Consider the following 14,087-nt stretch of genomic DNA (forward strand, 5'->3'; position numbering starts at 1 on the left):
TTATAGGTGAAGATATTTAAAGTCTGTTACTGCTTTGAAGATCTAATTTTCTTCAGCCGAAAGAATCCAAAATCTTCACTAGTTCCAAAGCAACGTGTTTCCCCTTTCAGTTTAGTTAAATGGTTGAAATAGGGCGTGTTGTAAATGTTCCAAGGTATTCACACAGTTAATTTTAAACATTATTTAGTTGGAATCTTTTGAGGCTACCATAAGTGCAAAAAAACTCAAGGCAAAACTGAAAGAACTACTGTTTCCTCAAGTTAAATTGTTTAAGTTGGATTGGAATTTTTCAATATCTGATTTCAAGATTGGAGATGATTAGTTGATATGTGAGACCGACAGTTACCCTTGTCTTGATTTAATATAAAATATAGTTTTTTTCACAACAGGAAAGATGATGCACTGTTCGAGAGAGGAGCAAACTTGATAGTTTGAATTACCTTTACTCAATTTACATTGCATTATCTTGTCACTAAATAAATCTTTATAATTTTTATGCTTTATATATACTTTACAATGGTCAGAGTGAAGTGGGAAGGAAGAACAGTCACTAAAGTTGTAAGTTCCCTTCACCATGAGGACTGACATTTATAATTAGTTCTACTATATTATAATGTGACACCTATTTGTTACTGAAACAGATGGCAGAGTTTGCAAGTATAATTTCTTTTTAAATGTGTGCAATTGGTACTTCTGTATATTGTCTTATTAAAGATTATTTTATTATGACAATATACAAAAACATTAAATGATACATTTTTTCCTAATTTAGGCAGAGTAAAAGCTAGGGAATGTGTATTTCCTTTCTTGGTGGCGGTGGGGGGGAAATCAACACTTAAGGGGTCAAATCTGCATTTGCACGATTGTTTTGTTTCCCACAAATTTTCCCCATTCTAACTTTCCTTGGCCCTTTCAATAACTGGAGGGTTGAGGAATCAGTCCAAATTTGCAGTGAAGGCACTGAAGGAGAATATACTTTTTTGGTTTCACCATTTTTCCCCAGCTCTATCAGAAGGCACTGACAACTTCAACCTTTAGTTGAGAATTATACGGCATAGGGGGAGGCTGTTTCACCATCACACCCTTGCCAGCTTCCTGAAAGAGCTTTTAATGTTTTAGTACCCTGGATGTCATCGGCATTCCTGCAACGTTATTTTTCCTCCTTCAATTCTTTTTGGAAAGTTACTTTTGAATCTCTTCCACCATCCTTTCAAGCAGTGTGCCATGGATTATTACAACTTGTTGCATTTAGTAAAAAACTTTAAATCTCCTTTGGTTCATTTGCCAGATATATTAAATTTCAAACATGCCATTGGCATAAGAACTAGAATCAGGAGTAGACCATCTGGCCCCTCAAGCATGCCCTGCCATTTAATAAGATCATGGCTGATCTTTGAGACTCAGCTCTACTTACCTGCCCACTCACCATGACCCTTAATTCCTTTACATTTCAAAATTTTATCTAGCCTTGCCTGAAAAGCATTCAGCAAGGTGGCTTCAACCACTTCACTGGGCAGGGAATTCCACAGATTCACAACCCTTTGGGTGAAGAAGTTCCTCCTGACCTCAGTCCTACATCTGCTTCCCTTTATTTTGAGGCGATGCCCTCCAGTCCTAGTTTCACCTGCTAGCAGAAACAACCTCCCTGCCTCCACTTATATCTATTCCCTTCATAATCTTATATGTTTCTATAAGATCGCCCCTCGTTCTTCTGAATTCCACTGAGTATAATCCCAGTCTACTCAGTCTTTCCACATAATCCAACCCCCTCAACTCTGGAATCAACCAAGGGAATCTCCTCTGCACCCCCTCCAGTGCTAGTATATCCCTTCTCGAGTAAGGAGACCAAAACTGCACACAGTACTCCAGTTGTGGCCTCACCAGGACCCTATACAGCTGCAGCATAGCCTCTGTTTTTAAACTCCATCCCTTGAGCAATGACCAGACAAAATTCCATTTGCCTTTTTAATCACCTGCTGCACCTGCAATCCCACCTACAGCGATTTATGCACAAGGACACCCAAGTCCCTGTGCACAGCAGCGTGCTGCAATTTTTTACCATTTAAAAAGTAGCCCATTTTGCTGTTATTCTTACCAAAATGGATGACCTCACACTTATAAACATTGTACTCCATCTGCCAGACCTTTGCCCCCTCACTTCGACTATCCATATCCCTCTGTAGACTGTCTTCTGCACACTTTTCTCTACCACTCACTTTAGTGGCATCTGCAAATTTTGACACACCACACTTAGTCACCAACTCCAAATCATCTATGTAAGTTGTAAACAATTGAGGTGCCAACACTGATCCCTGAGGCACACCACTAGCCACCACCGCCAACCAGAAAAACACTCATTTACCCTGACTCTGCGTTCTATTGGTCGGTCAACCAAGCCTCTCTCCATGCCGATACATTACCTGTAATTCCATGCAACTTTATCTTATGTAGCAGCCTTTGGTGTGGCACCTTGTCAATGCCTTCTGGAAATCCAGATACACCACATCCACAGGTTCCCCATTGTCCACCATGCAAGTAATGTCCTCAAAGATTTCCACCAAATTAGTTAAACATGACCTACCCTTCATGAACCCACGCTGGGTGTTCCCAATGCGACAATTTATAGCCAGATGTCTCACTATTTCTTCCTTAGTGATAGATTCAAGCATTTTCCCCACGACCGAAGCTAAGCTAACTGGCCTAAAGTTACCGGTTATTTGTCTACTTCCTTTTTAAACAGTGGCATCACATTGGCTGCGGGAACTACCACAGAGCCCAGTGAATTTTGGTAAATAATTATGAGTGCATTTGCTATTTCCCCATCACCTGTTTATCAGGGCCAAGAGACTTGCCTACCTTTAGCCCCATTAGCTTGCCCAGCATTGCCTCCTGACTGATAATAGTTTCTAGGTCCTTACCTGCTGTAACCTTCTTGCCATTAGTTTTCGGCATGTTATTTGTGTCTTCCACTGTGAAGACTGACACAAAATAACTGTTTAATGTCTCGGCTATTTCCTCATTCCCAGTTAGTAAATTGTCCTTCTCATCCTCTCTTTTACGATTTACATATTTATAGAAACTTTTGCTGCCTGTTTTTATATTCTGAGCTAGTTTACTCTCATCATCTATCTTACTTTTCTTTAAAGGCCAACAGAAAGCCACAAAAAAAGTTAAAGATTTCCCAGTCTAAAATGAGAACTTTGATTTTAAAAACTGCTGCTTCTCACAGTTTGCCAAACTTAAAGCCAATTAAACAATTGCTATTGTGATACGTTATCTATGTAACTAAAGAAAATATACAACCATGACAATGACTGATAAAGAAAACAGGCTGCTGACAAATGTTTTGGTCTTGCTAAAGTGGTGGGGGCAGTAGCCTGCTCTCCTTTCTCCTTCTTGAATATTTTGCTCAGAGCCTGCCCCTGACTCATTAGCCAGCTTTAAAGTGATGCAAGGTTTCTTCCCTTCTTGCCCTCCTTAGTTCCCTGTGCGCACTCCTATGTTCTACCTTGCAATGCTTTTAGCACTTTCTGCCTAGTGTCCTACTGTGTGGATTTCACTTTCCCTGTTCAGCTGTGGGACTGTTTTACTGTCCCCAGGATGAACTAGGGTCACTGTCCTCTTCCTGTTCAACTGTGGGGCTCTTCACCATCCCCGGGGTGAACTAGTCTGTTGAACATCTGCCTCACACAGGACAACTCCCTTCTCTCCCTTCATTCTTTTAAATACTGCAGATTATAGCTGGGGCCAACTACGAGGTTTGTTAAGGGTGATATGTCAAACATATTCACTTAATTGACACTCACATAGTTGCAGTACCCACATTGCTGCAACAGTTGTTAGAGACGAGTCTTGAGTCCCGTGTTCAGCAGTACAAATCAATCTTTATTCAGAGAGTTTCCTACCACATATCCTGGAAGAGGTCACTGGAGACAGATTCCAAAATAAACCCCTCCAATAAAATACAGAATATTTGTACATTCCACATTAGAATGATTGCATGCAACGTTGACACCAGCACTTGCCACCTCCCCTCTGACTGTTATGCCCCTTCCTAGACATTTGCCAGCTGCATCATACTGACTGAGTGCTGATTGTTTATTTCCCCGAGAATATGAAGAAGTCATGTTGTGCAAATTCCCCCTTGCAAAGCTATCTCATTTGTTTCAGTTTCCATGATCCTTTCAGAGGTTATCTGTTTATACCCTTCATTATATGTCATTCAGTCCTTGGTGTTCATACTATTTGTCCTTCAGTCCCCCTGCTGACAGAATGGGGGCTTCTCTTTTCTACTCATTATCTTAATCTTCACTTCATTATCTTGTTGGCATGAGTATAGGATATAGAATCATAGCATCCCTATAGTATGGAAACAGGCCATTTGGCCCAACAAGTCCATACCGACTCTCCAAAGATCAACTCACCCAGACTCACCCCTCTTCCCCCCCCCCCCCCCCCCCCAATCCCTGTAACCCTGCATTTCCCATGGCTAATCCGTCTAACCTACACGTCGCTGGACACTATGGGATATTTAGCACGGCCAATCCACCTAACTTGCATATCTTTGGACTGAGAGAGGAAACTGGAGCACCCAGTGGAAACCCACGTAGACATGGGGAGGATGTGCAAACACAATGTTTTTTTGACTGTGGAAACTGCTACCTCAACTAACAGTTCTCTTCACCCATGGGCAACTCCAACACTCACCTGCCTTCTATTATGGCATTAAGTAACTCACTAAATTTGACTTGAATAAATCGATTCCAATTTTCATTTTCCACCATGCTTCTCCAAGTGGCAACTATCTGTAATAATGGGAAACTTTTAGCAAGTTTGTCCCAACTCCTTTTCAGCACAACTGTAAAATTTGCAGTCGTCCATTCCCTTGTAGGAATCGGGCTACAGCCACTGATATCCTCTTCCTTAAGAAGTTTGGGATGTTATAGAATCCCTACAGTGTGGAAGGAGGCCATTTGGCCAATCAAGTCCACACCTGACCCTCTGAAGAGCATTCCACCAGACCCCAATTCCCTACCATATCCTGTAACCCTGCAGCTCCACGTACATCCCTGGACACGATGGGCAATTAAGCACGGCCAATCAACTTAACCTGCACATCTTTGGACTGTGGGAAGAAACTGAAGCACCTGGAAGAATCCCGTGCAGACAAGGGGAGAACATGCAAACTCCATACAGTCACCCGAGGCTGGAATCAAACCCGGGCCCTTGGCATTGTGAGACAGCAGGGCTAACCACTGTGCTGCCCACGTCTACCATCTGGTAACTTTTTTTCTCTTGAACACAGCCAACATTTTTAGGTTTCTCCTCTTTGTTTACTACTTTGTTCTTTCAATATCATTGTCAAAAAGTCCCAAATCACATGTGCGCCTAAGCAGGAGTGTGAACTCATTTAGTGGAGAGCAAAGAAATTTGTAACTCAAATTGGTTGAGGAATTGATCAGTGTTAGCATGCATTTCTTTTTGTTTGAACAGGAAACTGACCAGGCATCAGTACTCTAATTATTACTTGTTTAACTCTTCTAGCTTGAGGACAATAAGTTTTGTTCATTCCTGCTATACTTCAGGTACTTTTGCCTGTTAACGCAACAGAGACTAGGCATCGTACCTCAAACTTTCCTGATCCACAAATCATCACCACATTGTAATACACATTGAGCTATTTTGAAAATCAGTTTTTAGTATTGTATGATATCAGATAATTATCAGTTTGCCCTTGCAGCATGATATTGAAGCAGTTGATCCACGGGGTCGGACGCCATTGCATCTCGCTGTCTCACTAGGACACTTGGAATGTGTCAATGTACTGCTTCGAAATAACGCCTCTGTCGACAAGGAGAATGCCAAAGGATGGACAGGTCAGGAGTGCTTAGTAACAATTCTGTATAAAGCACAGAACAAATAAATGTTGGGTAGGTGAGAAGAGCCTCTAAGGAGGATAGCACCTATTTTCCCAAAAAAGAGAAGAATAAGATCTAGAATTAGTCTGGGAATTTTTATTATTTAATTCAACCCTTGCTGCTTTTTGGGGGTGCTCTGCATTTCTCTTCCTCTTTGTTTTCTCCCAGGCTGTGAGGAAGTGCTTAGCCGCTGACATGACAGGCAGACCTGAAGCTTGTGTGAGGTACAGAACATGTTACACCACATCCTATTAGTCTGTGGTCAAGTGGCAGTACTGCAATAAGCAGCACATCCCAGGAAGAGGAACATTTTCTTCAGTAAAACAGTTTAACTCTAGAGTGAAAGTAAAATGTCACATTGCTGCAAATCTGGAACAAAATATAATCTGATCAAATTGGCTTCGCAGACCTGTCTTTAAAAGCAAAGTATTACAGATATGAAAGTTTTTAAAAATTGCTGGAGAATCACACCAGGTCTCTCAGCATCTGTGGAGAGAGAAGCAGTAATGTTATGTTTCTTCTGAACTGAAGGCAACTAGAATGTGTTGATTTTTATGTTGTTTACATGGGAAGTATGATCAAGTGAAACTGACAGTGAGGGTGTCTGCTGCAAAAGACAAAGAAAGTGCTAATGGTAGTAGAGCAAAGACCAAGGAGGAGTACGTGTTAATAGTAGTTGTTATTAGCAGAAAGTAGATCAGCTCTGCTAAAAGCAAATCAACACAAACAAGACATTGGAGAGGGATGGTGGTGTAATCATCATATAGGACTGTGTTCATAATGTCAAGTTGTTAAACTCAGTGTTGAGTTCTGAAGGCTCGTAGAATGCCTAAGCAGGAAATGAGATGTTGTTCCTCCAGCTTGTGCTGGGCTTCCATGGAAAACTGCAACATCCTTAGGACAGAAATGTTAGCATGACAACAAAATGGTAGACTGAAATGGCAAGTAACTGGAAGGTCAGTGGATTCTTACTACAAATCCTTCTCTCTATCATGGACATATAATCCCTCTGATCATAATCATCAGGATAGTTGAAGATTCTCCATTTCCTCTTTGAAAGGAGGCCTGAACAGTCCTTATTTCAAACCACCCTCCTTCATCCGGCTGAACTTGTCGCTTCGTGAAGAGTTGAAGAAGAAATTATCCACCTTTTCAAAGTAAAAGCTGTGGCTATGGATACCCACATGGGTCCTAGATATATGTGCCTCTTTCTGTGATATGTGGAACATTCCTTGTTTCAGCCCTAGTCGGGGGTCCCTTTCCACAACTTTTTCCCAAGCAAATTAATGATCTGATTGGTATTGCTTCCTTCTGTTGTCTGGAATTGAGGGGAAAAAAATACCAATTATGCTTCATTTCCATCCTTCACTCACCTTCACCTGGTCCATCCGACTCTTCCCTTCCTTTCTTTGATGTCAGTTTCTATTTTTGGGACAGACCACTCCCAATCTCCACAACAAACCCACCAGCTCTGTTATTTTGATTACACTTCCTCACAGTTTGCTTTCTACAAAGATTCTATGTCGTTCTCCTCATTTCTGTCTCATCTCATCTCTCTCCCCTGTACACTGGTTGCCAGGGCATTCATTATGCTCATTTTTCTCCTGCCCTCACCCCTTTTCATCCCCCACAACAATGATAGAACTCTCTTGTCCTCACTTTCTGCCCCGACCCCAACCCCAGACTCTGCATTTGAAGGATCATCCTTCACCTTTCTGCCATCTCCAGCAGGGATACCACCATGAAACACATCTTTCTCTCCCCTTCCTTGTAAGCATTTCACTGGAACTGTTTCTCCATGGCACTCTGATCCACGTCCTCTGTCGCTTGTTTTAACTCTCGTGGCACCTTCTCATGTAATTGTAGATTTGCCCTGTTACTTCTCTCTCTTTCATTGTCCAAAGGCCAAAACTAACCTTCCAAGTGCAGCAGAAGTTTACTCGTACTTTAAATCCAGTCTACTGTATTCATTGCTGTCAGTGCAGTCGCCTCTACTATGGCAAGACTGAGCACAGACTAGGAGATCACTTTGTGGAACGTCTCCACTGTGTCCTTTAGAATGACTCTGACTTTCCAATTGCTTGCTACTTCAATACGCCATCTTGCTATCATGATAATATTTCTATCCTAGGCCCACTGGACTATTCCTATGAAGCCCACCACAAGCTCAAGGACCAGCATCTCATTTTCCACTTGGGCACTTTTACAGTCTATTTTGAGTTTAACAACTTTAGACCAGTAATACTGTAGTCTATTTTGATCTCCTCAATGATTGCGTTTTCTTTATTTGGATTTGTTGTTAGCAGACTTGACTTATTTTCTGTTATTAATACCTGTTTTTCATCTATATCCTTCCTCTTCTGACACTCCTATGCCTATGCACTCGCACCATCTGTTCCACTGGCTCTACCTCTCTCTTTGTCAACAGTACAAGAATCTTTATTTTCCCGCCATTTCAGTTCCATCTCAAAAAATTAACTGTGTTTCACACTTCACAGAGCCTGCCAAACCCATTGGGTTTCTCTTGCATTTTTGTTTATATTTTAGGTCTGAATTTAGATATTTCTTGCAAATGACCAACTTGTTTCTTTGGATTTGTCAAATGACCTGTTGTTTTTGGCAACCCATTTACATAGAGTGCCAGGTAGTAGCATAATGTCAAGTATAACTATGACATCTTGAGTTTATATATTATCTTCAAGGTAGATGATTTGGAGGTGAGAGAGTAAAATAAAACAGATGGAAGGGAACAAACAGCACATACATAAATATGATGGGAATATTAACAGCCATCATGGCAGAAAAGCTGAGTTTTAAGAATTGTACGAGTGAGATTTATGAAAAGGCTGAGGTCACACATGGTTTTCCTGGCAGGAGAGGTTTTCAAGGGAAGGGACTACTCAATTTTGACATCAGAAGACCCAATGGTGGGGAGAGGGCTGGAGAAGGCTGCAGAGAATTTTTTTTTTCCATTCATTAATGGGATGAGGACATCGCTAGCTGGGCAGCATTTATTGTCCATCCCTAATTGCCCAGAGGGCAGTTCAGAGTCAACCATATTGCTGTGGGTCTGGAATCACATGTACGCCAGACCAGATAAGGATGGCAGTTCCCTTTCCTAAGGGACATTAGTAAACCAGTAGGTTTTTCTGACAATTCAGAATGTATTCATGGTCATCATTAGACTCTTAATTTCAAATATTTTATTGAATTCAAATTCCACCATCTGCAGTGGCGGGATTTGAACCCAGGTCTGAAGAACATTATCTGGGTCTCTGGATTAACAGTCCAGTGATAATACCACTGGGCTGTTGCCGCCCCTAAGGAGGGCAAGAACATAAGGGATTTGTACAAAACCATTTTAGGTTGAGGATGAGGAGAAGGGCAACTAGAACTTGGTTTAGCACATGATGAATTAGGCTAATTTAGCATAATTTGGAGGGCACAGCAAGGTGTACATTTGAAGAAGTCTAATCTAAAAAACCTTTTTGAGAACCTAGGAAAGGATATTCGGGTGTAAAACTGGCATTGTGGATCAGCCACCTGTCTTCTCAATTCAGTGGAAATGAGATGAGTACAAACCTGTCTGACCAGAATGATTGACCTATTCCCCAATCAATAGGTGCAGTCTGAAGCATGCCAACTGCTGCTTCAATTGTGATAAACTAATTTGGTGCCGGCCAGCTGTGAGGGACATAGGAAAGATATGTCACATTGCATAAGGCTGTCCTCACCACCTTGTTTCTGGAAGTTCATCCAGCTCGCAATTTCTGATAATTCTGCACTCCTGTAATTCTGATACTTTTTGCATTCCTGATTTAAATTACCCTACCATTTGTGGCTGTGCCGTTAGCTTTCACAAAGATTTTGGTCATCTGTCTGAATATTCCTTAGTGGTTTGGTTCACACTTTGTTAGTAATGAACGCTGGAGTGCTTTGCTATTTTAATGACAGTAAGTTAATTTTGACACATTGAATTTTTAACAGTTACATTGTCTATATGTTTTCTAAACAACTCATTCAGAGATGTTATTTCACAGTTCTGGAGCAGCTGAGCCATGAACTCAAGTCCCCTGGCCCCGTGGTGAGGACAATACCATAAGAGCCCTCTACTTTTCGTGTCTATCTGATCTTGCATTAGTGAATCTTGTAATCAAATTCTCAATTGCTAATTGACACTTCTTATTCTATTCAGTTCTACAAGAGGCAGTCAGCACAGGAGATCCTGAGCTGTTGGAAAAAATTCTTCAGTATCGAGATTATAATCGAATGAACTCCCAGCTGAATGGAGTTCCAGAACTACTCAACAAGATACAAAAGGTAACGACTGTTCTTGCATCCAAGTTTTTGCAACAAAAATATAAATCTTCAGATATGATAAAGACAGTTTGACTAGGGCATATCTTTGAATTATGACTATTTAGAATTTAGACTTGAATTTGGAACCTAAATCTGACCAGAATTCGTCGTCATGTCCAAGTATGTACTTCTTCACTTTCCTAAACACATCCATTTCGAGCATGATTCAAATCTGTTTCTTTTTGCTCCCTCAAAATGGAAATCTGGCACTCCTGTTGGCAAAATCAACAAATTTCACATTAGTGATCAGAGTGCCAATTTATTTCACAAATTAAGAAACTGTTTGTTCACTTCTGACATCTATTATATTTGCCAATGATTTTACTACTCTGTCTTTCCCTGCTCACCTGAAGGTACTATTCCTAGCTTTGGTATGTATTGCAAGCAACAACAGCCCTCCAGTAACTGGCTCAAGTAATAATTCTTTTTTTAAAAGCCAGGCTCACACATCAAGTTGGCTGTTCAGATGTTGTTTGTAACACAGCTGAATTCTCACTTTCTCTTGATATTCACGTCTCTTCAGCAAGATTTGATATATTGTGGTCAGGAACAAGTGTCCAGGAAAATATTATCTCTCCTCTCTCTTCCTGGTATTAGGACACTGAAGGCAATTTTGGAGTCAGCTGCTGAGATCTGTTAGTCCTGCATAGTCTGAGGACTTTTTGGATTTATCTGGCTCAAGTCCAGTTTTTCATGGAAGTTGCACAATAAAATAATTGTAACTGTGACTAGTTTCCAACCTATCTATGTAATCTTAAACATATGCATTGTGTCCCCTCTTACGTATTTCCAGTTCCAGGGAATTGAGTCCTCTGAATTTCACAATAATTCAAAACACTCTGTCTTGGGATTACCGCTCTTGCCTTTCTGTACCTCTGTCTGAAATCTCAAAGTCTATTTAGAGAGATTGGTCTGGAAAGATAGATATCACTCACTAAACTTCTTTGATACCACCTCTCAAAGCTGCAGCTTCTAACAGCTAGAGAGCAAAGAATCAGACTCATGGGAGCAAAACACCATCTTGACTTAGAAATGTGTCACTATTCTTTCATAGTCATTGGAACAGAAACCTGGAACTCCCCAACGGAACAGCATTGTGGGCATAACCACACCACATGGACTGCAGTTGCCAAAAATTGTGGCTCACCACCTCTCAGAAGTGGAACCATAGGTGCACAGTAATTGCTGAATATGTCAGCAATGTCTCTGTCCCTTAACTGAATATATTAAAAACGTACTGCAATTTTAAAACACTAAGATATTGACATTCACATTGTGGACAGCATTAGGCCTAATCTGCTTAATTTCACCTATTTTAGTAGTAGATGAGATTAAAGAATACTTAGTTGGAACAATAAAGAGGACGTGGCAAATGTAGCCAGATTGGGAAAATGAAAATCTTGTACACTCGCGTAAGGTGCTTGTGAAATTCAGGCATTGTTGAGTTTTTATGGAGAAACCTTTATTTTTGTTTGTTCCTGGATGTGGCATCATTAGCAAGGCCAGTCTTTAGTGCTTGTCCCTAATTGTTCAGAGGGCACTTAAGAGTTAACCACATTGCTATCAGTTTGGAGTCACATGTAGGCCAGACCAGATAAGAGGTCAGATTTTCTTTCCTAAAGGGTGTTAGTGAACCAGGTAGACTTTTTATGACAGTCAACAGTGGTTATATGGTCGAGAGTAGGCTAGCTTTATATTTTAATTACAGATTTTTATTGAGTTCAAATTACACCATCTGCTATGTGGGAGTTCAAATCCGTGGCCTCAGAACCACATTCTGGAGTTTTGGAATATGAGTCCAATGATACCACCACAACAATAAAACCTCCTTATGTCAGTGCTTCCCCAACTTTCTTTTCCAATGTGACCCCAGTTAGAGGTTTTAAAATTGTCATGACCCCATCAGTGAAAATGGAGAGAGGTGGGTGCTGGCCATGGGGCCTGGCTGTCCGAGAAGGAACATAGCTGTTATAATTCTTTCAGAGCTGTGTGGGAGCCATTGCTGCCTTGGAGCTCATAACCGCAAAATTTTGGCTCATGATCCCACTTTAGGTCCCAATCTCAATATGGGAAGCACTTCTTTACATTTAACCAATGCTATATTTAATCCAGGAACGCTTGCTGACGAGATAGTTAATTTCTAAGCAATAATATCCCTCTCCAAAAAAATCTTAATCTATGCTACTTAATAATAACTGAGGATAGGCTAAAGGATTAGTGCTGCTGGACTAACTTTGGCACTCTATTATCTTAGGCATGCCTCTTCCTTGATGACCTCTCAGCAGTTACTACTTAAATAAAAGATTCATTTTCATGTACACGACAGTAAAGTGTAACTGTATTAACTGGTTTAGGCCTATTAGATGTTGAATTCACTATTAGCAGAGGATGCAACTTTTGTTTTCTACTTTAAAATCCTTGTCAATCCTTAAGACTTTACCTATCTAATCCCCATCCATTTTAAAACCTTTCTTAACAGACTTCTGATTTTTACGTGGAAATGAAGTGGGAGTTTACCAGCTGGAGTAAGTGTTCTTTATTTTTACATTAGCTAATTATTGGTGTGCCCAAACTGACAGTGAATTTAATGAAGATTTCTTATTTTTAATGTTCGTTTGCTCCCAGCTAATGCTACCCTAGTAACATGCTTAAAGATAATGAACTATTAGAAATGATTCTCACCAGCCTCTTTTTTTTTAAAATGTGGGATGATACATGGATTTTTGCCGTGATTATGGTGTTTCTAAGGTTGAGTTTAATGTCGACATTAAGTGTGCACCCACCTACTGTTTGAGTTTCCAAGATGTAAAATATATTCTGTATTTGTATTGTTTCTGTTTATTTTCCCTGCCACCATGTGGAATCAGTCAACTAAGAAAGTAGGCACGCAACCTACTTAAGCCTACTTGTGATGGATGCAAGGAGATGTGCTAGAAACCTTTCTCTACGATAAAGTGTTTGCTTTTATACAATAGTATTACTTTTGATTTTTGGTAGTTGTCTTTTTGCTTAAGGCCCCAATACATAAGAAGTAGTTACGAATTCTGTATCACCGGCCTAAATTGATACAGGTTGTCAGTCACCTTCACTGCCGCATTACTCCTCTGTCAGGTTGTTCATTGAGATTGTGAGGTTTTGATGTATCACCTTACTATATGCTATGGTGTCACTGGATTTGCATAGAATATAGTGTCTTTTTCACTGTGAAATATCCCAAGGTGCTGAACATAGTCAACGATGAAACCACACAAAAGGAGAGAACAGTATGATTTGAAACAGTATCCTACAAACATGAGAAAGGATTGACGCTGAAGAAATTTGATTGGATCCCGTGTTAATATATATCTTGTTTATCTGGGCTGGGCTCAGCTTCTGCTCTTCTCAAAAATTGAAATTGTCAAGATCATCCTGTTGCCTTAGGGCAAATATTGCAGATGCTGGAAATCTGAAACGAACAAATAATGCTGGAGAAACTCGGATGGTCTTGCGGCATCAGTGGACAAAGAAACAGAGTTACTGTTTCAAGTCCGGTATAAATATTCTTCAGAATTGTTCTGAACTGGAACTCTGTTTCTCTGTCCACTGATGCCACAAGACCATCTGAGTTTCTCCAGCATTGTGTTTATTTTACCTCTGTCGGTTTCAAGTCTCCTTCAGGCTTCAGCACATTTGAATTCCTTCTGATTTGAAAGACTCAATATAATCACCCTCAAATGATTGTGAGGATTATTTGGATTTAAATAATAACTCTATTTAAAGAAAAAGCCACTGCCATTGTTAATCACAGGTTATGTGAATCGCTTCAAGTCT

The 14,087-nt window shown here is 40.4% G+C and overlaps 1 protein-coding gene across 4 annotated transcripts in view; it reads left to right on the plus strand.

Annotated features, from left to right (window-relative positions):
- ankrd13a (ankyrin repeat domain 13A) overlaps positions 1-14,087 on the plus strand; it is a 40,871-nt gene that overhangs the window by 799 nt on the left and 25,985 nt on the right. For 3 of the 4 annotated variants that reach the window (XM_048556498.2, XM_048556499.1, XM_048556500.2), the window contains 3 exons: positions 5,741-5,876; positions 10,114-10,238; positions 12,757-12,802. In XM_048556498.2, coding sequence (XP_048412455.1) covers positions 5,741-5,876; positions 10,114-10,238; positions 12,757-12,802 — 307 coding nt within the window. The remainder of the gene's footprint in view (positions 1-5,740; positions 5,877-10,113; positions 10,239-12,756; positions 12,803-14,087) is intronic. The other variant, XM_048556501.1, reaches the window with a different exon arrangement.

This window comes from Stegostoma tigrinum, chromosome 26 (genome assembly GCF_030684315.1).
Source record: "Stegostoma tigrinum isolate sSteTig4 chromosome 26, sSteTig4.hap1, whole genome shotgun sequence".
NCBI classification, from domain to species: domain Eukaryota; kingdom Metazoa; phylum Chordata; class Chondrichthyes; order Orectolobiformes; family Stegostomatidae; genus Stegostoma; species Stegostoma tigrinum.